The sequence below is a fragment of the Bombina bombina genome, chromosome 2 (assembly GCF_027579735.1).
Source record: "Bombina bombina isolate aBomBom1 chromosome 2, aBomBom1.pri, whole genome shotgun sequence".
NCBI classification, from domain to species: Eukaryota; Metazoa; Chordata; class Amphibia; order Anura; family Bombinatoridae; genus Bombina; species Bombina bombina.
This window is the reverse complement of record NC_069500.1, coordinates 1,142,699,269-1,142,726,000: the sequence shown is the minus strand read 5'-3', so window position 1 is coordinate 1,142,726,000 and position 26,732 is coordinate 1,142,699,269. Positions and strand designations below refer to the sequence as shown.

The 26,732-nt window shown below is 38.4% G+C and overlaps 1 protein-coding gene across 1 annotated transcript in view; it reads left to right on the top strand.

The window, feature by feature from the left end:
* LOC128647449 (probable ATP-dependent RNA helicase DDX60) overlaps positions 1-26,732 on the top strand; it is a 1,088,706-nt gene that overhangs the window by 294,128 nt on the left and 767,846 nt on the right. Inside the window, exon 12 of the mRNA XM_053700235.1 lies at positions 9,243-9,358. Within this exon, the coding sequence (XP_053556210.1) occupies positions 9,243-9,358 (116 nt within the window). The remainder of the gene's footprint in view (positions 1-9,242; positions 9,359-26,732) is intronic.

Here is a 26,732-nt window from a genome sequence, read left to right as displayed (position 1 = left end):
GATGCCAGCCTGCTAGGCTGGGGTGCAGTCTGGAAATCCCTGAAAGCACAGGGCTTATGGTCTCGGGAGGAATCTCTCATCCCGATAAACATTCTAGAACTGAGAGCGCTATTCAATGCACTTCAGGCGTGGCCTCAGCTAGCTGCGGCCACATTCATCAGATTTCAGTTGGACAACATCACGACTGTAGCCTATATCAATCATCAAGGAGGAACACAGAGTTCTCTAGCGATGATGGAGGTAACCAAAATAATCCGATGGGCGGAGGATCACTCTTGCCATCTCTCAGCAATCCATATCCCAGGGGTAGAGAACTGGGAGGCGGATTTCCTAAGTATTCAGACTTTTCATCCGGGGGAGTGGGAGCTCCATCCAGAGGTATTTGCCCAGCTGACTCAGCTATAGGGCACACCAAATTTTACAAATTTGATACTTTTGCTTCTTCGGAGGCTATTTTTGGGAGAAAGGTTCTACAAGCAGTGGTGCCTTCCATTTAAGGTACCTGTCTTGTCCCTCCCTTCATCCGTGTCCTAAAGCTTTGGTATTGGTATCCCATAAGTATGGATGAATCCGTGGACTCGATACATCTTACAAGAGAAAACAGAATTTATGCGTACCTGATAAATTTCTTTCTCTTGTGATGTATCGAGTCCACGGCCCGCCCTCTCTATTTAAGACAGGTAGTATATTTTTATTTAAAAAACTTCAGTCACCACTGCACCCTATGGTTTCTCCTTTTTCTTCCTAGCCTTCGGTCGAATGACTGGGGGGTGGAGCTAAGGGAGGAGCTATATGGACAGCTCTGCTGTGGGTGCTCTCTCTGCCACTTCCTGTAGGGAAGGAGAATATCCTATAAGTATGGATGAATCCGTGGACTCGATACTTCACAAGAGAAAGAAATTTATCAGGTAAGTATAAATTCTGTTTTTTACCTCTGTGATTACCTTGTATCTAAGCCTCTGTAGACTGATCAGTGCTTTTGACAGACATGCAGTTTAGTCAATCAGTGCAGACTCCTAAATAACTCCACGGGAGTGAGCACAATGTAATCTATATGACACACATGAACTAGTACTGTCTAACTGTAAAAAACTTTCAAAATGCTCTGAGCTAAGGGGCGGTTTTCACCGGTTTAGAAATCAGTTTGAGCCTAGCTAGGCATAGCTTTTAAAAAATACCACCAAGGGAACAAAGCAAATTTAATGATAAAAGTCAATTGGAAAGATGTTTAAAATTGTATGCCCTATCTGAATCATGAAAGTTTTTTTTGGACTTGACTGTCCCTTTAATGTGGTAGCAGTCATTTGTAATGTAGTGCCAGTTAAGAAGGTCTGTGGGGTTTGATACATGTGCTTAATCTATGTAATGCTATTCTACTGTTGATTAGACGCAGCTGCACTACATCTGCAACAACATCATTTGTATCTACAGCTAGTTAAATTAGCTGCAAATAATGTAACAACAGTAGAAGATCAAAGGGAAATGGTAATTCACTTTGACTTTACCTCCACTATAAAGAAACTAATCATGACCTAGCCCTCATTGCAATAAAACCTAAACTAAGTTTGGTCACCACATCCATACAAATAATAATACTAGCTGTGATCTTGCTTTCCTACCAAAGCCAAGATCTATGTGAAGTTGGCACCCCATGTTTGTAAAAACTGAATTAAAATATACCATTCGTTTGTGCTACGTTTGTGCTGATTTGTGCCGCAAAAACCAACGTTTGTGCCGGTTTGGTTTAGGAGATATTGCACATTATTTTTTTATGAAACCCGCCCACTTTGCACCCCATGTTATGCAATTTTAAAAACAAATATACCATTTGTTTGTGCTGCGTTTGTGCTGGTTTGTGCCGCAAAAACGAATGTTTGTGCCGGTTTGGTTTCAGAGATATAGCGCATTATATTTGCTGAAACTCCGCCCACTTTGCACCCCATGTTATGCAATTTTAAAAAAAAATATACCATTTGTTTGTGCTGCGTTTGTGCTTGTTTGTGCCGCAAAAACGAACGTTTGTGCCGGTTTGGTTTCAGAGATATAGCGCATTATATTTGCTGAAACTCCGCCCACTTTGCACCCCATGTTATGCAATTTTAAAAACAAATATACCATTTGTTTGTGCTGTGTTTGTGCTGATTTGTGCTGCAAAAACGAACGTTTGTACTGTTTTGGTTTCGGAGATATAGTGCATTATTTTTTATGAAACCCCGCCCACTTTGCACTCCATGTTATTCAATTTTAAAAACAAATATACCATTTGTTTGTGCTGTGTTTGTGCTGATTTGTGACACAAAAACGAATGTTTGTGCTGGTTTGGTTTCGGAGATATAGCGCATTATATTTGCTGAAACTCCGCCTACTTTGCACCCCATATTATGCAATTTTAAAAACAAATATACCATTGGTTTGTGCTGCGTTTGTGCTGATTTGTGCCGCAAAAACGAACGTTTGTGCCATTTTGGTTTCGGAGATATAGCGCATTATTTTTATGAACCCCGCCCACTTTGCACCCCATGTTATTCAATTTTAAAAATAAATATACCATTTGTTTGTGCTGCGTTTGTGCTGGTTTGTGCCGCAAAAACGAACGTTTGTGCCGGTTTGGTTTCGGAGATATAGCGCATTATATTTGCTGAAACTCCACCCACTTTGCACCCCATGTTATGCAATTTTAAAAAGAAATATACCATTTGTTTGTGCTGCGTTTGTGCTGATTTGTGCCGCAAAAACTAACGTTTGTGCTGTTTTGGTTTCGGAGATATAGCGCATTATTTTTTATGAACCCCGCCCACTTTGCACCCCATGTTATTCTATTTTAAAAACAAATATACCATTTGTTTGTGCTGCATTTGTGCTGGTTTGTGCCGCAAAAACGAACGTTTGTGCCGGTTTGGTTTCAGAGATATAGCGCATTATATTTGCTGAATCTCCGCCCACTTTGCACCCCATGTTATTCAATTTTAAAAACAAATATACCATTCGTTTGTGCTGCGTTTGTGCTGATTTGTGCCGCAAAAACTAACGTTTGTGCCGGTTTGGTTTAGGAGATATAGCGCATTATTTTTTAATGAAACCCCGCCCATTTTGCACCCCATGTTATGCAATTTTCAAAACAAATATACCATTTGTTTGTGCTGCGTTTGTGCTGATTTGTGCCGCAAAAACGAATGTTTGTGCCGGTTTGGTTTCGGAGATATAGCGCATTATATTTGCTGAAACTCCGCCCACTTTGCACCCCATGTTATGCAATTTTAAAAACAAATATACCATTCGTTTGTGCTGCGTTTGTGCTGATTTGTGCCGCAAAAATGAACGTTTGTTCCGGTTTGATTTCGGAGATATTGTGCATTATGTGTACATATACTGTTTGATTCAAAAGTATTATCACAACAAAAATGTTTGTAAGTGCAAACAGAATTATAAAACCTTGGGGTATACAAAAGAACAGATTTGACTTCCACACCAGAAAAAAATATTTAAGAACATATGGGTGAGATTACATCCCTGGCAACTGGAAAAAAACCTGTTTCAGTTTTCTATGCAGCGCAGCAGTGTAGCTGCTCAGCGCAACAGTCTAGTTACGCTGCATAGAAAACAAGCGAGCAATTTTTCCCCATCGCCAGGGATGTAATGCCCCCCTAAATGTTTAAAAAAAAAAAAAGCGACTAAAAAAGAATTGACTTATATAAGAAAACTTGCTTGAGTGCTTTTAAGCGCTTGTTAAATCTAAGCAAGTTAATATTGGGCTGTCTGTGGTTAACATGACATTACAGGCGATTAATATGGCAACAAAGAGGTTAAATTGGCTAAAGGAGGTTTATTAGGCCTAATGGGGTTGAAGAGGGCTTTACTGCAATTTAATTGAAAATTTCCTTTTTCAATTAAGTAGTGGGTTTCTACTTATTCACTTTGCAGTTAAATTACTTAAAGGGACACTAAACCCAAACATTTTCTTTCATGATTTAAGAAGAGAATACAATTTTAAATAACATTCCAGTTTACTTCTATCTATTTTGCTTCATTCTTTAGATATCCTTTTTTGAAGAAATAGCAATGCACATGGGTGAGCCAATCACACGAGACATCTGTGCATCTACCAATCAGCAGCTACTGAGCATATCTAGATAAGCTTTTCAGCAAAAAATATCAAGAAAATTAAGCAAATTAGATGATAGAAGTAAATTGGAAAGTTGTGTACAATTGCATGCTCTTTCTAAATCATGAAAGAAAAAATGTGGGTTTCATATCCCTTTAAAGGGACACTGAACCCAAATTTTTCTTTTGTGATTCAGATAGAGCATGAAATTGTAAGCAACTTTACTCCTATTATCACATTTTCTTCATTCTCTTGGAATCTTTATTTGAAATGCAAGAATGTAAGTTTACCGGCGGCTTCCGTGGTGCCAATGAAACGCCTGCCTGTGCTAGCAGGACAGACTTTTTAATAGGCAGCCTACACCGAGGTCCCTCTCTGCCCCCACGGAAGCCGCCCGTCATGGAAAAGAAGGAGGTGCGCTCTGAATAGTGTTCTATATAGAGCACACCCTCCTTGTTGTTGCCGGTGTTCTGTCGAATTAATTGACAGAACACCAGCAATTAGGCACGGCTCCCCTCTATGGAGGGCGCCTGTGGGCACATGCCTACTCTGCCTCATTACAAATCTGTCCCTGTAAATGCCACATTAACCTCTCTGGTGCAATATTAACCCTCTTACATTTTACTTTCTGGTGCAGTGTTAAAGGGACAGTATACACCAATTTTCATATAACTGCATGTAATAGACACTATTATAAAGAATAATATGCACAGATACTGATATAAAAATCCGGTATAAAACCATTTAAAAACTTACTTATAAGCTTCCAGTTTAGCTCTGTTTAAAAGGTTACTGGAGCACCCATTGCAAGTGGGAAATATCAGACACTCCCCCTCCCCCTTCCTTTGCATATGAAAAGACCCTTTTCACAAACAGAAGCAAGGTGGAGTAGGTATACTTCGGTATTCTCCTAAAACTTTGGGGCTTGGTTAGGAGTCTCAAAATCAGAGCAATGTTATTTAAGAATAAGCAAAAACTATCAGTTTTTAAAAAAAACACAACAACTTTATGGGCTATATAAATAGATCATCTACAAAACATTTATGCAAAGAAAAAGTGAGTGTATAATGTCCCTTTAATCACTGGTGTTCTATATTGGTTTTTGCAGCACAAATCAGAACATTTTTGCGGCACAAATCAGCACAAACGCAGCACAAACAAATGGTATATTTGTTTTTAAAATGGCATAACATGGGGTGCAAAGTGGGCGGAGTTTTCACAAATATAATGCGCTATATCTCCGAAACCAAACCGGCACAAACATTCATTTTTGTGGCACAAACCAGCACAAACGCAGCACAAACAAATGGTATATTTGTTTTTAAAATTGAATAACATGGGGTGCAAAGTGGGCGGGGTTTCATAAAAAATAATGCGCTATATCTCCGAAACCAAAACAGCACAAACGTTCGTTTTTGCAGCACAAATCAGCACAAACGCAGCACAAACAAATGATATATTTGTTTTTAAAATTGCATAACATGGGGTGCAAAGTGGGTGGAGTTTCAGCAAATATAATGCGCTATATCTCCGAATCCAAACCGGCACAAACATTTATTTTTGCGGCACAAATCAGCACAAACGCAGCACAAACAAATGGTATATTTGTTTTTAAAATTGAATAACATGGGGTGCAAAGTGGGCGGGGTTTCATAAAAATAATGCGCTATATCTCCGAAACCAAAACAGCACAAACGTTTGTTTTTGCAGCACAAATCAGCACAAATGCAGCACAAACAATCTGTATATTTGTTTTTAAAATTGAATAACATGGGGTGCAAAGTGGGCAGGGTTTCATAAAAAATAATGCACTATATCTCCGAAACCAAAACGGCACAAACGTTTGTTTTTGCTGCACAAATCAGCACAAACACAGCACAAACAAATGGTATATTTGTTTTAAAATTGCATAACATGGGGTGCAAAGTGGGCGGAGTTTCAGCAAATATAATGCGCTATATCTCCGAAACCAAACCGGCACAAACATTCGTTTTTGCGGCACAAATCAGCACAAACGCAGCACAAACAAATGGTATATTTGTTTTTAAAATTGCATAACATGGGGTGCAAAGTGGGCGGAGTTTTCACAAATATAATGCGCTATATCTCTGAAACCAAAACAGCACAAACGTTCGTTTTTGCAGCACAAATCAGCACAAACACAGCACAAACAAATGATATATTTGTTTTTAAAATTGCATAACATGGGGTGCAAAGTGGGTGGAGTTTCAGCAAATATAATGCGCTATATCTCCGAAACCAAACCGGCACAAACATTTGTTTTTGCGGCACAAATCAGCACAAACGCAGCACAAACGAATGGTATATTTGTTTTTAAAATTGAATAACATGGGGTGCAAAGTGGGCGGGGTTTCATAAAAATAATGCGCTATATCTCCGAAACCAAAACAGCACAAACGTTTGTTTTTGCAGCACAAATCAGCACAAACGCAGCACAAACAAATGGTATATTTGTTTTTAAAATTGCATAACATGGGGTGCAAAGTGGGCGGAGTTTCAGCAAATATAATGCGCTATATCTCCGAAACCAAACCGGCACAAATGTTCGTTTTTGCGGCACAAACCAGCACAAACGCAGCACAAACAAATGGTATATTTGTTTTTAAAATTGCATAACATGGGGTGCAAAGTGGGCGAGGTTTCATAAAAAAATAATGTGCAATATCTCCTAAACCAAACCGGCACAAATGTTGGTTTTTGCGGCACAAATCAGCACAAACGCAGCACAAACAAATGGTATATTTTAATTCAGTTTTTACAAACATGGGCTGCCAACTTCACATAGGTAAAGCCAAGTTGTTTCAAAGCCTCTTGCCACATTTTTAAGCAACTTTCTAATTTACTCTGTTATCATTTTTTCTTCGTTCTCTTGGAATCTTTATTTGAAAAAGCAAGAATTTAAGATTAGGAGCCAGACCATTTTTGGTTCAGCACCTGGGTAGCACATTCTGATTGGTGTCTGAAATGTAGCTAAATGTAGCCAATCAGCAAGCTCTACCCATGTGCTGAACCAAAAATGGGCTGGCTCCTAAGCTTAAAATACCAAGAGAACAAAGAAAAATTGATAATAGGTGTAAATTAGAAAGTTGCTTAAAATTGCATGCTCTATCTGACACATGAAAGTTTAATTTTGACTAGACTCCCTTTGTCGCGCCGCGCTGCTCTAGCCGTTGCTAGGGACGCGGTGCCTGCTGTTATGCTCATTGCCTAGGGGGGAGTCGGCTCCTCTCTGCTTGCGGCGGTGACTTAACTGGCTCACGCTTTCCCTGTTCTGAAGCCGGTCAGATCTCCTGTGGTGTGAACCCAGCGCCTATGTAAGTAACTCACTTGCTGCCTATCACTGCCCAAGTATAGGTGTTACTTACTGTTCTCCTGGGTGTTCTTTCTTCTTATGCTGGACTGTTATATTGTTGCTGATACTTGCTTGTCTGACTACTCTGCCTGTTTACCCCTTACCTGCTGGATTGATTTACTACTGCTGAATCCTGCTTGTCTGACCACTCTGCCTGTTTACCCTTTAATTGCTGGATTGATATACTGCTGCCGAACTTTGCTTGTCTGACCACTCTGCCTGTTTACCCCTTAAGCTGCTGGATTGATATACTGCTGCTGAACTCTGCTTTTCTGACCACTCTGCCTGTTTTAACCTTTTGCTCTGGACTGCATCACTATTGCCAAACCCTGCCTGCCTGATCATACTAGTGATTTGCCTCTAGACTGCCTTGCTGTTGCCAGGTCCTGCCTATCTGACCTTTTTGGTGGTTTGCCCCTAAACTGCCTTTCTCTGGTTTCCTGACTGTTGCCGCTGCAGACTGTCCTGCCTGTGGTGAATGCTGCTTACCTCATCTTACAACCCTTCTCTGCTCTGGGATATTCCCTATCTTTCCGGCTCAACGCGAGGGATAACAAGACTACTGGCCGAGTTCGGTCTGATAGCAGAGTATCCCACGATCATAACACCCTTTAACCATAACAAGTATACCCCCCACTGCACATACTGTCCTAATGCCCCTTAATACAATAAACCTTAACCACATCCATCTTCACCACAAATAAGTGTAACTATATAACCCCAGCTCCCTTCCCACCCAAATTAACCTTAAAGGGACAGTCTAGTCAAAATTAAACTTTCATGATTCAGATAGGGCATGAAATTTAAACAGCTTTCCAATTGACTTTTATCATTAAATTTGCTTTGTTCCCTTGGTGGTATTTTTGAAAAGCTAACCCTAGTTAGGCTCAAACTAAATTCTAAACCGTTGAAAATCGCCTTTTAGCTCAGAGTATTTTGAAAGTATTTCACAGGTAGATAGTATTAGTTCATGTGTGTCATATGGATAACATTGTGCTCACTTCCGTGGAGTTATTTAGGAGTCTGCATTGATTGGCTAAACTGCATGTCTGTCAAAAGGACTGAGATAAGGGGGCAGTCTGCAGGGGCTTAGATAGAAGGTAATCACAGAGATAAAACATATATTAATATAACTATGTTGGTTTTGCACAACTGGGGAATGTTAATAAAGGGATTATCTATCTTTTTGAAAAAAATCAAATTCTGGTGTAGACTGTCCCTTTAACTATCATCTACCCCACTGTGAATAAACATAACTATGCTGTCTCAATGAGCCCCACTGCCATTTACTCTAACCACAACCTCCCTAAACACAAATAACCTTTTGAAACAATCCACCATATATATATATATTCCCATGACACCATTATCCCCTGCCCATTGCAAATAATCCTCCTAACACCTTCCAAATTACACAAAAAGAAAAAAAAAATCATTCAGTAAAAATAAAAAAAAGATCCCTTATTTTGTTTCATGAAGTTGGTGTGAAGGGTATTCAGCATTCACCCTTTTATGATGTTTTTTGCGTAGCAGCTTTTATGCATCTGGAGTGTGATGCTTAAGTAGTTATTGAATGGTTAAAATTCAACCATTTATTTAAATATTCATATATTGAAAGTGAATGGAAAGGCACTGCTCTTAATCTAGTTTGTCTTTAGGTTTACAAGTTTTTAAAATAGTTTTAATTTCTTTTATTTATATTTGAATACAGTAAATATTGTCTCCAAATACATAGCACAGTTTATTATTTATTATTTTTATCTGTAGGGAGGACCCAAGAATGCGCTTGTTCACCAGAAGAAAATCGTATGATGAATTGATACATTGGCATTCAGGAAAACCTCTCAGTGATGATTATGACAGAACAATGAGCAACTTTGCTGGTAATGGAGACCTATTATTCAAAAATATCTATTTTTCTGTAAAATTATTTTGAATCTTTCAATTCTGCAATTTATCTAGGATTTATTGTACATAAGAAGCTTTAATTCCCATTGGCTGATTTGAATTTTTAAATTGAAAATCAGCCAATAGGAATGCAAAGGCACCCCTATATAAAGGGGATACTGCACATTTAAATTTCAGTGTGCGGCTGGTGTCCGCATGAAGAGGATGATGGGGATGGAAGATAAGGAGATGGATGATGATCACTGCCGGGATTAGATAAGAAGGACGCCACTGGGATGAAGTTAAGATCGCTGCTGGGATGAAGATGGAGTGCTCCTGCCAGGATTCATCTTTTGGTGATTTTATTTTTTTATTTTTATTTTTATTTTCTGGGCAGCAAAAGAGCTAAATGATCTTTTAAGGGCAATGCCTAGCCAAATGCCTTTTCAAAACAATTTTTAGAGTAGTTTTTTTAAGATAGATTTTTTTTTTGGGGGGGGTGGTTAATTGTTGAGTTGTCTAGATTTATTTTTTTTTTAAGAAAAAGAGCTGACACTTTTGGGCAATGCCCTACAACAAAAGCCATTTAAGGGCTATTTGTGTAGTTCTGTGTTAGTATAATTTTTAATTTTTTTTTTTTGGTGTTCTTTTTTGTGGTGTTAGAATAGGCATAACTTTTTTTTTGTTTTGGTAATTTGTTTGTTGTTTTTGTAATGGTAGGTTATTTTATTTTTTGTAAAGGTATTTTTTTTGTAATGTTCGTCCTTTTTTAAGTAATGTTAGGTTTTTTTAGTTTTAAGGTAAGGTTAGGTTTTTTATTTTTAAAGTTAAGGTTAGGTTTTTTATTTTTTTCAATTACATTTTTGTTTTCTAATTTTTACAAGTAAGGTTAGTCTGTTTTTCAGTAACGTAGGGGGAGTTAGGTTAGGGGGTTTAGATGTTAGTGGGTTACTTTGCTATAGGGTTTGTGGAGTTTTAGAAGTTAATATTGTAGTGGGCTACTTTGTAATAGGGTATGTGGCAGTTTAGGGGTTAATAGTGTAGTGGGTTACTTTCCGATGGGACATATGTGGCGGTTTAGGGTTTAATAGTGTAGTGGGTTACTTTGCAATGGGGGTGTGGTGGTTTAGGGGTTAATAGTGTAGTGGGTAACTTTGTGATGGGAAAATGGCAGTTCAGGGTTAAATAGAATAGTTCAGTGCAACTGTTTCCTCCAGTCAACCTCTTTACACAAGCTTTCTGGTTGTGTAAAAAGTTTGAGCGTTAAATGTGATTACATTTGAGCGATCGCATTTACTTTCAACCGATAATATAAGCAGACATTGCTGCTAATCACCAACCATAGAAAACACAAAAAAAAAATACTATAATTCAAACAGCAGGCCATTTGTAAAATGGATTTGAGCATAAAGAAACCACAACGCTAACGATTGCGCTCCATTTATAATCTGACTTTTAATGAGGTACTGATTAGGTGATCACCTGAACCAAATCGTATGTAATGCTGTGTTCATTACTATCCTCTTGCAATAGGACCAGCTGGATGGCAAAAAAAGTGCTAGTAGTACCTTAAAAATAATTGGAATAAATAAAAATAACAATTGACCACATCAACAGAGTTGCAAAGAAAAGTTGTAAGTGAGGAAAACAAGGGTTAAATTTTTGCTTTACTGTCAGAGGGATGCAGTGATTGTCAGGTTGCTTCCTCCTTTAAAATTTAAAAGACAGTGGTTCATAAGAACAAGGTCAAGCCACAGGCATTGGGGACAGCAAAGTTACTGACTGGCAGAGGGTGAAAACAACTCTCTACAACAATCTTAGGATATCAAGTAACCTACAAAAATAATGATAATTGGCAGCTGGGGTGAAGTGCATGGCGAAGACAGTTTGAAACAGAGGACAGGAGTAATGTCATCTTCTCTCATGAGTCCAATTTTTAGCTTTGCCCAGCACCTGGTTGTCTAATAGTGAGACAGAGACCTGGAGAGGCCTTCAAGCCACAGTGTCACATCTACTTTACATTTTGTGGAAGATCAGTGATAATCTGGGGGTGCTTCACCAAGGCTGGAATCAGGCAGGTTCATCTTTGTGAAGGACACATGAATCAAGTGACACAAGATTTTCCTAAATGAAAACTTGCTTCCTTTGGCTCTGACAATGTTGCCAAACTCTGAGGATGGATTTTTCCAGCAGGACTCTACTCCATGTCACACAGCCATGTCAATCAAAATGTAGATGGATGACCACCAGATCAAGACCCTGTATTGGCTAGCCCAATCTCCAGACCTAAACCCCATTGAAAACCTCTGGAATGTGATCAAGAGGAATATTAATTGTCACAAGTCATCAAACAAAAACGAGCTGCTTGAATTTTTGCGCCAGGTGTGACATAAAGACACCCAACAGCAATGTGAAAGACTGGTAGCGAGCATGCCAAAACTCACGAAAGCTGTGATTTAAAATCTGGTTTATTACATCAAATATTGATTTCTGAACTCTTGCTAAGCTAAAACATTAGTATTGTGTTGTTTAAAAATGAATATGAACTTGTTTTTCTTTGCATTATTCAAGGTTTGAAAACACTGCAAAATTGTTATTTTGACCAGTTGCCATTTTCTGCAAATAAGTGTTCTAAATCATAATATTTTTATTTGGACTTTGGGAGAAATGTTATCAGTAGTTTGTAGAATAAAACAAAAATATTAATTTTACTCAATTACATAACTATGAATAGTAAAACCAGAGAAACTGATAATTTTGCAGTGTGCTTACAATATCTATCGGCTAGAGAGTTCTGCGTCAGCCATCAAAAGCAGCATTAAGGGGTCCTAACGCTGCTTTTGGCCACCCGCTGGTATTTAGAGTCAGCCAGGAAAGGGTCTAACGCTCACTTCCTTACCGCGACTCCAGGCTACCGCAGATCCCCTTACGCCAATTGCGTATCCTATCTTTTATATGGGATCTGCCTAACACCGGTATTTGGAGTCTTGGAAGAAGTGAGCGGTAGACCCTCTACCAACAAGACTCCAGCCGCAAAAAAAAGTCAGTAGTTAAGAGCTTTATGGGCTAACGCCGGAATATAAAGCTCTTAACTAATGTGCTACAAAGTACACTAACACCCATAAACTACCTATGTACCCCTAAACCAAGGCCCCCCCCACATCGCAGCCACTATAATAAAAAAATGTAACCCCTAATCTGCCAACCGGACACCGCCGCCACCTACATTATACCTATGAACCCCTAATCTGCTGCCCCTAACATCGCCGACACCTATATTATATTTTTTTTTTTTTTTTTTCTTTTTTTTTATTTAATGGCATAATCTTCCTATCAGAATAACACTTGCTTACAACAGCCAATAACCATTCACCCAACATTAACAGTAAAAGGAAGGAAGGGAAAGAAGGGAGAAAAAAAAAAAAAAAAAAAAAAAAAAAAGGGAATTACCTAAAAAAACTCCTGTCCCCTCCGCTCCGCCCCCCCCCACTCCTCCAAGGAGTCCCCCTCCATCCTAGCACATTAAATTTGATTTATTTGTTTAAATTCCTCCCATTGGAAACGTATCAGCTGGAAAACCTCTTCTCTGCTCGATCTTAAATATGTATATTCTTCCAACAACAATAACTCATTAATTCTATCAATTAACATTCCCTCCCCTGGGACATTTGGTTTTTTCCAGTTTCTGGCCAATAAGGATTTAAATGCATTTAATACATACATTATTAATTTGGCTCTTATTTTACCTATACCTTTAATGGGTGTATTTAATAGTGCTATGTATATATCCAACTCTAAATCCTCCTTCCCACTCAACTGCTGAATATATCCTGTAATTAGTTCCCACATACTTTTTACCCTGGGGCAATCCCACCATAAATGTTGCATGTTACCTACTCCACCACAACCTCTCCAGCAATACTTGGAGGCATTAGGATATATGCTATGCAGCCTAGCTGGCGTTAAATACCATCTAGTAAGTATCTTATAATTTAATTCCTGGATGTTAGAGGAAGAAGATGATCTACCTACATTAATGCATATAGACCGCCAGTCTGAATCTTCTATTTGTCGTCCGGTCTCTATCTCTGTTATGTTCTGTAAAGATATGTGGTAGAACAGGTGGTAAATAAGTTTTAGGTACCTAGTATCCGCTATAGTAGGACCACTCAGCCTCACACCAAACCTTGGATTCACACAGATTTAACTTACAGGAATCCGGTTTTGCTCATTGAACTGAGGGTCACTACTGCAGGGTACAGAGTGAAAACGGAGCTGTCACGCAACCAGGTTACAGGATGCCTGTATTTCAACAGATAGGAGGAGTATCTATAGATAGAGTAGGTAGTTAATCAACTAATTACTTAGTGATTAAATGATATAGCTGACACATATACAAAGAAGACAGGAAGTGAAATGGAATGTAATACAAACAGATGTAGTTCAAAGAGATATTGTAATTAGGCCAAAATGTATTTGTTAGGAATTCAGCACTTCAGGGAATATCATATGTAGTTAGAATGATATTTTGGATTATGTTATCAGATATAGATTATGCAATGATAGGATAGTAACAAACGATAAGTCACTTAGTTAGGTTCAAGGTGGTCACAGCAAATGATGTTAATCAAGCAGCAGTTCAAACAGAGTAGGCAATGTAACAGGCAGTTGAAGTTAATCCTGCGTTTTAGTGATAGTAACAGTCATTGAATACAGTGCTTAAGTAGTTTGCTTAATTGAGAGACATAATGATATCCAAATAGAGTAATAGAATATACAGACCAATTCCTGATGGTTATTTGGAAGGCTAAGTCAGAGCCAGATGAAAACCTTACGGTATCCTGAATGCTTGTTTGTAGAAAGGACACAGCGCGGAACACGCGCTGCAGACACGCTGAGATGCCGGGGGTGACGTCACAGTTAGGGAATTGAAAGCAGCTCCTTTGGTTCCTAAGAAACTGCAAGTAATAGAATAGGCACACCGGCACACAGCAATGAAGGATTAATGTAGGCTGCAAAGTTTCAAAGCAACAAGTAAGAAATCCCCACAGATTGAGGAAAGGGCTAGGTGTCTTCAGAGAGGAGTCACATAAAGTAACTGATTCAAATTACCAAGCGAGGAGCATAGAGAGGAGGGGCCTTAAATAGGAAAAGAGGATTCAGAATTAAAGGGACAGGATTGTAATAGTGAATACCCTGACAGGACACCCCCCTCAAGGAGCCGCTCAGCGGATCAAGGACCTGGACGGTGAGGATTCCTCCTATGGAACAAGGAAACCAAGCGTGGAGCCATAACATTAGTAGCAGGCTCCCAAGAGTCTTCTTCAGGTCCATAACCCTTCCAACTGACCAAATACTGAAGGTGGTTTCGAAAGTATCGAGAATCTTGAATAGAATCAATCTCGTACTCCTTCTCATCTGTCACATGAGTTAAAGAAGTATCCATCGAAGATGTAGCCCTGATAGAAGCATAGGGTTTAAGAAGTGAGACATGAAATGTTGGATGAATTCTCATGGAAGAAGGTAATTGAAGAGTGACTGCATTCACATTAACAACATTCTTAATTTCAAAGGGACCCAAATAAAGTGAAGCGAGCTTTTTGGAAGGAACTTGTAATCTTATATTCTTCGTGCTTAACCAAACTTTATCTCCCACCTTATATTCAGGAGGTTTAGAACGTCGTAGATCGTAGTAATGTTTTTGAGCTTTTTGAGCATCGAGTAGTAGTTGTTTAACAGTGGCGAAACCTTTCACTAAGGTATTGATTTTATCATTAACAACGGGTATAGGAGAATTTTTTGGAGTCTGAATGTCATAAGAAGGATGAAAACCGTAGTTAAGGAAAAATGGAGACATTTTAGTGGAGGAGTTGAGCATGTTATTATGAGCAAATTCAGCAGTGGAAAGGAGAGAATGCCAGTTATCTTGTTCTAGAGAACAGTAACAACGGAGATACTGTTCCAGGGCTTGATTTGTTCTCTCAGTCTGCCCATTGGTTTGTGGATGAAAAGCTGTACTTAACCTCCTAGAGATGTTGAGGGATTTACAAAGATGTTCCCAAAATCTAGAGGTAAACTGAGAACCTCTGTCACTAGTAATGGAATTTGGTAGACCATGTAATTTGACAATATGATCTATGAAAAGAGTAGCTGTTTCTTGAGCTGTGGGTAGACCTCTATGTGGCAGGAAATGGGCCATTTTAGAAAAAAGATCAACAATGACCATGATAGTGTTGAAGTTAGCAGAAGGTGGCAGATCGACAATAAAGTCCATGGCAATATCTGCCCAAGGTCTTTCAGGTACTGGAAGAGATAGAAGGTATCCGTAGGGACGTGTATGTTGATGTTTTTTAGTAGTGCAAAGAAAACATGTTTTGATGTATTGCTTGATTGTATCAGACATTTTGGGCCACCAATAATTCCTTGAGAGGATATGAAGAGTCCTATGTACGCCAGGATGACCTGCTAAAGAGGAATCATGAGCTGCTGCTAAAAGTTGATTCCTGAGATCCTTGGGTACATATAGCTGATCATGATGATAGAACAGTTCATCAGAATGTTTATTTAAATTGAGGTGTGTTATTAATGAATCCTCCTTCTGTTGCAGCTTTAGGGTCTCCAAGAAATCGTTTGTTAAACAAATGATTCTGTCCGCAGGTATCACTGAGGCAGGTGTCAAATGATCTTGTGGCTTAGGAGGTATACGAGAGAGGGTATCTGCCTTAAGATTCTTAGAACCTGGACGATAGGTGATCACATAATCAAAACGTGAAAAGAAAAGGCTCCAGCGGACTTGACGAGAAGTCAGGGTCTTGTTTGACTTTAAATACTCTAAATTACGATGGTCTGTGTAAATAGTAATTGGAAATTTTGTACCTTCCAAGATATGCCTCCAGAATTCCAATGCGGATTTGATGGCAAGCAATTCCTTATCACCAATACCATAGTTTATCTCAGCTGAGCTCATGACACGAGAGTAGAATGCAACAGGATGTAATGGCTTTTCTTGAGAGGCCCTCTGGGATAGAACAGCCCCTATTGCAAATTCAGAAGCATCAACCTCAAGCGTAAAATGACAACTGGGATCTGGGAATTGCAAAATAGGGGCTGAAGTAAATTTATTCTTGAGGGTAGTGAAAGAGTCCTGAGCTTTACTATCCCATGAAAACCTGATATTTTTCTTAGTTAAAGTTGTTAATGGTTTAACAATATGTGAGAAATCTTTAATGAATTTTCTATAAAAATTCGCAAAACCAAGAAACCTCTGGACATCTTTTTTACATGAGGGTACTGGCCATTTGAGTATAGCTTCTACTTTACTGGTCTCCATAGTAATCCCAGTAGGAGAGATACAGTAACCCAGAAATGAAATAGAGTTAGTATTAAATATACATTTCTCTAGTTTAGCGTAGAGATGATGTTGTCTTAAACGAGATAGAACTAATTTTACATGTTTTAAATGATTTTCAAAAGTGTCTGAATAGAAAAGAATGTCATCTAGATAGATAACAATACATACATCCAGAAGGTCGTGAAAAACATCATTTATGAAGCACTGGAAAGTGGCTGGGGCGTTGCAAAGCCCAAACGGCATTACTGTGTATTCGTAAAGTCCGTATCGTGTACGGAAAGCCGTTAACCACTCATCCCCTGCTCTCATCCTGATTACATTGTATGCACCCCTAAGATCGAGCTTGGTGTAGATGGTGGCACCCTGAAGGCGCTCAATTAGTTCAGGAATGAGAGGCAGGGGATATCTGTTTTTCTTAGTACATTTATTCAGTTGTCTGTAATCTATAATGGGGCGTAAACTGCCATCTTTATTTTTCACGAAAAACATAGCAGCACCTGCAGAGGAAGTGGATGGACGTATAAACCCTTTTTTCAAGTTTTCGTCTAGATATTCCTTAAGGTGTGCTAGTTCAGGTTGGGACAAAGGATATATATGACCATATGGAATGGTGCAGTTAGGAATGAGATCAATAGGGCAGTCATACTTCCTATGTGGTGGAAGTGTGGCTGCCTCAACCTTATCAAAAACATCAGCATATTCTTTGTAGCAATCTGGTAATGTCTCTACATTAATATGACAAAGTGTATGAGAATCAGTGCAGAATTGCTTGCAGTACTGAGAATCAAAAACTACAGTAGAGTCTGTCCAAGAAATAGTGGGGTTATGCATAGACAACCACTGAATACCGAGTATCATAGGGTAGACAGAACTTGGTAAAACATCAAAAGATATTAACTCAGTATGCCCTGAGTCTGAAGTAACCTTAAGTGGAACTGTATGGTGTGAAATAGGACCAGAACTAAAAAATGATCCATCAACCAAACGGATGGCTAGTGCAACACTATTTTTTATTAGTGGTATTTTGTGCTTATCAACAAAAACTAAATCTATGAAATTCCCAGATGCTCCAGAGTCAATTACGGCCTGTACGTCTATCTTCTGCTGATCCCACTGCAACGAGAGAGGGATTGATAAATTAAGCAAATTATTATTAACCATATTAACATTGTGCTTAAATCTCACTCTCTTACCCTTCTTTTGACGAAGGAGAGATGGGCAATCCCTTACGCCATGATCCTTTTCGGCACAATAGAGGCACAAATTAAGCAGTTTGCGTCTGGCTTTCTCTTCAGGCTTTAGAGGGCCTCTAATCACAGCAACATCCATGGGTTCATCAACATTCTTGGTAGCATGGGTAGGAAGATTTATATGATAGGGAGTGTATTTCTTAGGAGTGATGTCAGTTATGGATTTTTCATATTTCCTTTCCCTGAGTCTCCGGTCAATACCAATACATAAAGTCATGAGATCCTCAAGAACATCTGGAATGATACCTCTAGCAAGTTCATCTTTTAATGAGTCACTGAGGCCCATGCGAAATTGATTTTTCAGAGCTGGGTTGTTCCATAAAGTGTCAGGAGCCCATCTTTTAAAGTCTGTTATGTATTCCTCTACCATCCTTTTCCCTTGGCGTAAGGATCTCAAAGCTGTTTCAGCAGTATTCTGCTTGTTATGATCCTCATATAAAAGGGACATCGCAGAAAAGAAAGAATCAAGAGAATTTGATATGGGATCATCAGTCTCATAGAAAGTGTTGGCCCAAGATTTAGCTTCTCCACGCAAAAAAGAAATCACAGTCAAAACTTTAATTCTGTCAGTAGGATAAGACCTAGGTTTTAAAGTGAACATAAGAGTGCAAGAATTTCTAAAGTCTCTGAACATGGACCTGTCCCCAGAGAATTTCTCTGGCGGACTTACAACAGGCTCCGGTGTAAACTCAGAAGTAGAAGGTTTAGTTGTCATATGCTCATTAATAAATTTTCTAATATTCTGGTTCTCAATTTGTATCTCTCTTAAACCCTGTAACATACTATCCATACTTTGTGCTAGAGAACCCACTCTATTGGAAAGCTCATTCAACTCCATGATAGTGGATAGAGGTACTTTTATTTTTTGGGCTTGGTAATATGTTATGTTCTGTAAAGATATGTGGTAGAACAGGTGGTAAATAAGTTTTAGGTACCTAGTATCCGCTATAGTAGGACCACTCAGCCTCACACCAAACCTTGGATTCACACAGATTTAACTTACAGGAATCCGGTTTTGCTCATTGAACTGAGGGTCACTACTGCAGGGTACAGAGTGAAAACGGAGCTGTCACGCAACCAGGTTACAGGATGCCTGTATTTAAACAGATAGGAGGAGTATCTATAGATAGAGTAGGTAGTTAATCAACTAATTACTTAGTGATTAAATGATATAGCTGACACATATACAAAGAAGACAGGAAGTGAAATGGAATGTAATACAAACAGATGTAGTTCAAAGAGATATTGTAATTAGGCCAAAATGTATTTGTTAGGAATTCAGCACTTCAGGGAATATCATATGTAGTTAGAATGATATTTTGGATTATGTTATCAGATATAGATTATGCAATGATAGGATAGTAACAAACGATAAGTCACTTAGTTAGGTTCAAGGTGGTCACAGCAAATGATGTTAATCAAGCAGCAGTTCAAACAGAGTAGGCAATGTAACAGGCAGTTGAAGTTAATCCTGCGTTTTAGTGATAGTAACAGTCATTGAATACAGTGCTTAAGTAGTTTGCTTAATTGAGAGACATAATGATATCCAAATAGAGTAATAGAATATACAGACCAATTCCTGATGGTTATTTGGAAGGCTAAGTCAGAGCCAGATGAAAACCTTACGGTATCCTGAATGCTTGTTTGTAGAAAGGACACAGCGCGGAACACGCGCTGCAGACACGCTGAGATGCCGGGTGTGACGTCACAGCCACCCGGTGTAACAGTTAGGGAATTGAAAGCAGCTCCTTTGGTTCCTAAGAAACTGCAAGTAATAGAATAGGCACACCGGCACACAGCAATGAAGGATTAATGTAGGCTGCAAAGTTTCAAAGCAACAAGTAAGAAATCCCCACAGATTGAGGAAAGGGCTAGGTGTCTTCAGAGAGGAGTCACATAAAGTAACTGATTCAAATTACCAAGCGAGGAGCATAGAGAGGAGGGGCCTTAAATAGGAAAAGAGGATTCAGAATTAAAGGGACAGGATTGTAATAGTGAATACCCTGACAATCTCCCATTTTTGCATATAACTCAGTTTTAAAAACTCTGTTGAATTGTTAAGGAGTTTATAACTGAATGAAACAGTTCTCCTAATTGGAGTTTCAGTATGACAATTTTTTTCAAAATTGGTCAGTTGTCTGACCAACTTTTCTTTCTCTAAATGGCATGCTACAAAATTTTGTAATTGCAGATACTTTAACCAATTGCTAAAAGTGCCATTGGTTAAATTTGACAGCTCCTGTTGGGGTTTGAGTTTCCCATTATCTAAAAATTGGCATATCGGTGTAGATTGAGTTAGATTTAGAGGGCTAGAATAACTAGCTATATGCCCGCCCTGAAACTCCACATTATTCGTAATCGGGAGGAGAGGTGAAGGTGTAGTTGAAATATGGGGATGCTCTGATGTGATTTTCCCCCAGGTTACAAAGATGTGCTTAATCATCGGGAACTGCATAATTTTTAGCGGTCTGCTTTTGCTTGATGACCATATTAGTTTATTCATTGGTTGAGACGTTATGATATTATTTTCTAACTGTACCCACGCTTTATTCCTATGATTTATATGCCAATCTAGAAGCCTTTGTAGAGTAATTGCTCTATGGTAATTTCTAATATTTGGCACACCTAGCCCTCCTTCTGATCTTGTCTTATACAGTATAATAGCTTTGATTCTTGGTTTAGTTTGGTTCCAAATAAAAGAATTTATAATTTTCTGAAGTTTAGTACAATAGGTATAGGGAATATTAATAGGAATGGTCTGAAAAAGATATAGGATGCGTGGGAGGATATTCATTTTAACAGTATGTATGCGCCCTAGCCGCGATATCATTTTAGATCTCCATAAATTCAGATCTAACTGAATTTTAGCGGCTAACACAGAATAGTTTTCTGAAAAAAGGCGTGTATCATCAGCTGATAATTGAACCCCTAGATATTTCAGGGAAGAATCTTTCCAGACATATGTATTGCTCGCCTTACATTCACGATAGTCCCTAGATGACATTACAAGTTTAAGTGCTTCTGATTTAGTTTTATTAATGAGGAAATTCGAATAGCTACCAAATTCCTGTAATATCTGATCTAATTTTTTAATAGATCTGACCGGGTCTGATATTGTGAGTAACACGTCATCCGCGTATAAAGATATCTTAAATTCTTGGGACCCTATTTTTATGCCAGAAATATTTTCATCCGAGCGAATTTTTGCAGCTAGAATCTCCATGGAAAGGACAAATAATATCGGGGATAGGGGACAACCCTGTCTCGTTCCGTTTGTGATGTGAAAAGACTCCGAAAGTACCCCATTAATTTTTATTTTAGCCGATGGGAATGCATAGAGATGGAAGATACGTTGTATCATTTTTTCCCCAAAACCAAATTTATTCAGTGTTAGTCTTAGAAAAGACCAGTCTAGCCGGTCAAAAGCCTTTTCTGCGTCCAATGAGAGCATAACCGACGGGATCTTATGTAATTTAACATACTTTATTAAATATAGAGCCTTGATGGTATTGTCCCTTGCTTCTCTACGTGGTACGAAACCTACTTGATCTAAATTTATAATTTCTGGTAAAACTTTATTAATTCTGTTCGCTATAAGTTTGGCATATATTTTTACATCGTTATTCAATAGAGAAATAGGTCTATAGCTTGCTGGAATTTTAGGGTCTTTACCAGGTTTATGTAAGACAATAATCTTTGCTTCTAGCATTTCCTTTGCTAAAAGGGGTTCTGAGCCTGTTGAATTGAAATATAATAAAAGTTTTGGTGCCAGAGACTCACTAAATGTTTTATAATAATTAGAGGTAAAACCATCTATTCCTGGGCTTTTCCCAACGGCAAATTCTTTAATGGTCTGTATGATCTCTTGTAGGGAGAAGGGTTCGTCTAACATATCTTTTTGAGAGTCCGTTATATTGGGAATCTTTGTTTCATTGACATATTTAGCTTTATCTGATAAAATTCTTTTATCTTCATTTTGTTTGTCCAGATTGTATAGTTGTTGGTAATAACTTTGGAATGTCTTGGCAATATCCTGACTCCCTACCTTGGGGGTCCCTGTCCCGTCTATTATTTTAGCTACATATGTTTGTAAGGTTCTTTTTTTTAATGCTCGAGCTAATAATCTACCGGCTTTATTACCACCGTTAAAAAATACTTTTTTAAGCTGTAACGCTCTCCGTTGTACTCCCCTCTCCAAAAACCCGTTTAAATCTTCCCGTTCTTTTTTAAGGGAGTCTGCTAATTGTTTATTATATGGGTCCTTCTTATGCTTATGTTCTGCCCTGGAAAGTGACTCTAGTAAGCGTGTATATTGTTCTCTATTTCGTCTATTTACTCTAGCTTTGTATTTTATGAACTCACCCCTTATTACTGCTTTATGAGCAGCCCACCACGTACTAGGGGAAGTATCTTCTATGGTATTATTTTCAAAATAGGATTCTATTGTTTTAAAAATAGACTGTCTTATTTGAAGATCTTTTAAAAGGTTATCATCTAAGCGCCATTGGTAAGGAACTATTGGTTTTTGGGGCCAGTATAGCTGCATAGATAAGAGAGAATGGTCTGACCAAGTGATGTTATGTATTTTGGCCTCTTTGGCCAAAACATAACTATTTTGGTCAATCCAAAAGTAATCAATGCGTGTATAAGATTTTTGGGGTGGGGAGTAATAAGTGTAATCTCTAATAGACGGATGGAGTGTCCTCCACACGTCTATCAATGACAAAGAGAGAAGATTTGACTTAACTGAGTTGATAATATGTTTAGAAATGTTACTTTTAAATTTAGAACAGTCCTCCCTGGGCTCCATTGGGATATTAAAATCGCCCCCCATAATTAAGGTACCTTTTTGTACATCTAGTATCCGATTATGTATTTTCTTAAAGAATAGTTTCTGTCCTCTATTTGGGGCGTAAATATTTACTAATGTGACTGGTTTATTGTACAGTAAACCCACCAAACAAATAAATCTCCCTTCTTCATCTTTGTCCATCTGTATAAGTTGGAATGGGGAGTCTCTATGAAATAATATACAGACTCCGTTTTTCTTTAAATTATTGGAACTTTGATATATAATAGGATAATGGTTATTAGAAAAATTGGGTACTTTATTTCTATTAAAATGAGATTCTTGTACAAAAATGATGTTTCCCTTTTCTTTAAGAAAACTATGGAGAGCTTTATTCCGTTTCTGCGGGCTATTAAGCCCCTTAGCATTTTGAGATAAGAAGCAAATCTTTCTTTTATCTAACTTCATTCTTTAAATGAATGTACTAATCCATGATGATGCATATATACCAAGAGGAATTGAAAAAAGGAGAGGAGAAGGGGCGCCGGGGGGGCAAGAGCAGAGCAGGAGGGAAAAAAAAAAAAAAAAAAGGGGGGGAGGGAGGGGAAAGAGACATACACACAGCCATACACACTCCATTCATAACCTACCCAGAACCAAATATTGGGGAAAATTAAACCGACAGATGGATTTTCCCCTTTTGGCAAATATGCAACAATTATCTTTGTTAAGAATATTCTATGTCCCAAAGAAACCCCTTGTTAATTAGAGCCTCTTAATCCCACCCTTTCGTAAAAGATGGCCAACTTAGCGACTTCTTACTAAATTACTTATTATGGCTAATACCTATGGAGGGAAAAAAAATAAAAAATAAAATAAAATAAAAGGAGGGATGGGGAGGGGGAAAATGAAATATAAATATTATTTATTAATGTTGTGCTACCCCTAAATGACCCTTTTAAACATATCTCTGTGCAAAAATACAGATTCCTTAACCCATATAAATAAGTCCTATTAACAGGATTTTGTGACAGAGCCTTAATAGCTCCCTATCCTTAAAAATTGTGAAAAAGAGAAGAAAAAAAAAAAAAAAGGGGGGAGGGTAAGGAGGAAAAAGGAATATAAAGATTATTTATTAATGTTGTGCTGCCCCTAAATGACCCTTTTAAACATATCTCTGTGCAAAAATACAGATTCCTTAACCCATATAAATAAATCCTATTAACAGGATTTTGTGACAGAGCCTTAATAGCTCCCTATCCTTAAAAATTGTGAGAAAGAGAAGAAAAGGAAAAAAGAAAAAAAAAAAAAAAAGGGGGGTGCCCTTTTACCAAAAACATACCAATTCTATATCATGTATAATTAATTTCAATAATCAAAGCTTTGTGTCAGTGCACTAATACCTCTCCCCCTCCCCTCCTCCTAGGGGCGAAGGGCGGAGGGCAGAGTTTGCAAAAAAAAAAAAAAAAGGACAAATCTGAAAATCTACATTAAACAACACAGTTAACCTTGCACCTAGCAAGACTTCCCAATATTAAATTTGTGATTTACTAATATAACACCATTATATAAAAAGGGGAAAGAGAAAAAAAAAAAAAAAAAAAAAAAGGGGGGAGGGGGGGAGTGCCTATTTAGGGAACACATACAAATTCCATATCTTGTGTGAATAATTTCTATAGAAATAACTTTGTGTCAGTGCTGTAATTCCTCACCCCTTCCCCTCGTCCTAAGGACGAAGGAAGGGGGTGGGACTTTACAAAAAAAAAACAAATTTAACAATATACATTGAACATCCCGATTAACTCTGTGTCTAATAAAACTTCCCAGTGATAAAATTGTGATAAGGAGAAAAAAAAAAAAAAAAAAAAAAAAATGGGACCCGAAAAAAAATTTTACACTGAAAAAAGGGGGGACCCCAAAAAAAAAAGAGGGGACCCAAAAAAAAAAAAATTTTACACTGAGATGCATTTACTGATATAACGTCGTTGCCCAAAAAAAAAAGAAGGGACCCAAAAAGGATTTATAATATATATAAAAAACAATGAGTATAAAATATGCAGGAAAAAAAAAAAAAAAAAAACCACCCCAACCCCCCCCCCTGAATTTAAGCCTAGAGGGGTACACATATATTTATTCAGAACAATTTCAGCAATCTTATATCTCTATTTATCACACATTAAGGTTTGAAGATGTCCCATCTCAGTTATTAGTAATTAACTCCTCTTGAGTGTTAGGCTTTTCCAGCTGCTTTCTCCTAACTGGGACTTTTATCCATTGTGGGCCCCTTAGTCTCTGTAATACACTTGAATTAGCTGGATTAATAATCTCCCCTCTCTCTTGATTGTTAAGTCTATCTGAAGCAGGAATACTAATTCCTAAGGTGTCACAGAAAGTTTTGATGTCTTGCAGTGTATTTAGGGTCGCCGACTTCCCGTCCACTGTAGATCTTAAACCAAAGGGGAATCCCCATCTATAGGGAATTTTTAGATCATTAAGGTGCATAGTAAGAAATCTAAGCTCTTTTCTTTTTTGCAGAGTCTTTGGGCTGATATCAGTAAAAATTTGAATATGATGACCTTCAAACAAAATCTTTTGCTGTTGTCTTGTCGCCTGTAGTATGGCCTCTTTGTCTTTAAAATGTGCAAATTTAATTATTACGTCTCTGGGAGGTTCGCCCTTATTATGTCTGGGCTTTAAAGCTCTGTGGCACCTTTCTAGAGTCTTATCAGTATAATTTTCAATCCCTGTTAGAGTAGTGAAGAATTTTAACAAGAATTTTTCAAGGTTTGCTGGGGGTATATCTTCTGATATCCCTCTAATCCTTAGGTTAGACCTCCTTTGCCTATTCTCCATGTCCTCTAGCTGATTTTGTAGGGATGTTATAACTTCACCTTGCTGGTGAATCTGAAGGGACATAGAGTCTATGTGGTTAACCCATACTTCTTTGTCTTCCTCCAATTGGGCTACTCTGCTCCCTATCTCCCCTATGTCTTTTTTAATTGCACCAAATTCGTTTTTAATGCATAATTTTACTTGATTGATTTCCTCCAGCAGAGTTTGAATATCTGCTTTTGTGGATAGACTTTGTAAGTCAGCTTTCGTTAGGGGGAGTATAGTTGGTTCAGGGGACCTTATAGAGGTATTAGGTGAGACCCGTTCTACTCAGTTATTTAATGAGGGAGGTTCAGTAGCTTTAAAAAAGGAGTCTACCTTTGACACATGAGCTGAATTTGATTTCCCATTTTTATCCAGCTTGGTGGCTCTTCTGGAGGTCATTCTGGGCTCTAGATAATGCCTATCTCCCGGGGATCTGAAAATGTGATGGTCACTTTTACCTAAAGCTTAGAATGCTCTAGGCAATTTTAGATTATCTCCCTCTATACTGAGATATGACCCGCCCGGGGGCTCCTAGCTCTCAATGTGTTACCAGCTGTATTAGTTTTTCCCCCTCAGGCTATGTAAGGGCTGTACCTCCTCTGTGTCCTTAATAGCCCCCCTTTATAGATCTTAGATCCTGTAAGCCTGCAGCGATATAACAAGGCTTTCCCCACAAATAGACCTCTTTTTTGATTACGTTAAAGGTCTCAAAAAAAACTTCACCCCTTTATATGTCTCCCGTATTCCTCCTGCTACCTACTCTCCTTCGTAAGTAGCACGTAGCTTAGGCTTACTTTAAGGGGCTATAAACTATTCGGTATGAATCCTGGTCTAACCGTCCCAGGCTCCCTAAATGCTAGGGCGAAAGACCATATAGTGGATAGTGGTAAAGACACTGTTATTCCGCCTTCTCCCTTGAACTAACCGGCAGCAGCCGGCAACATAGACTGTACCTCTCTCTCCTCTGAGCGAGGCACTCTGTACTCCCCTCCTTCTCCTGCAGCAACAGTTCCGTGGAGGAGAGCTGGTTGATTTTCTGAGGGGGGGGGTCTTGCTTATCCTCAGGTACAACTCCTTGTCTGCCACTCCGGTCTCAGCGCAAC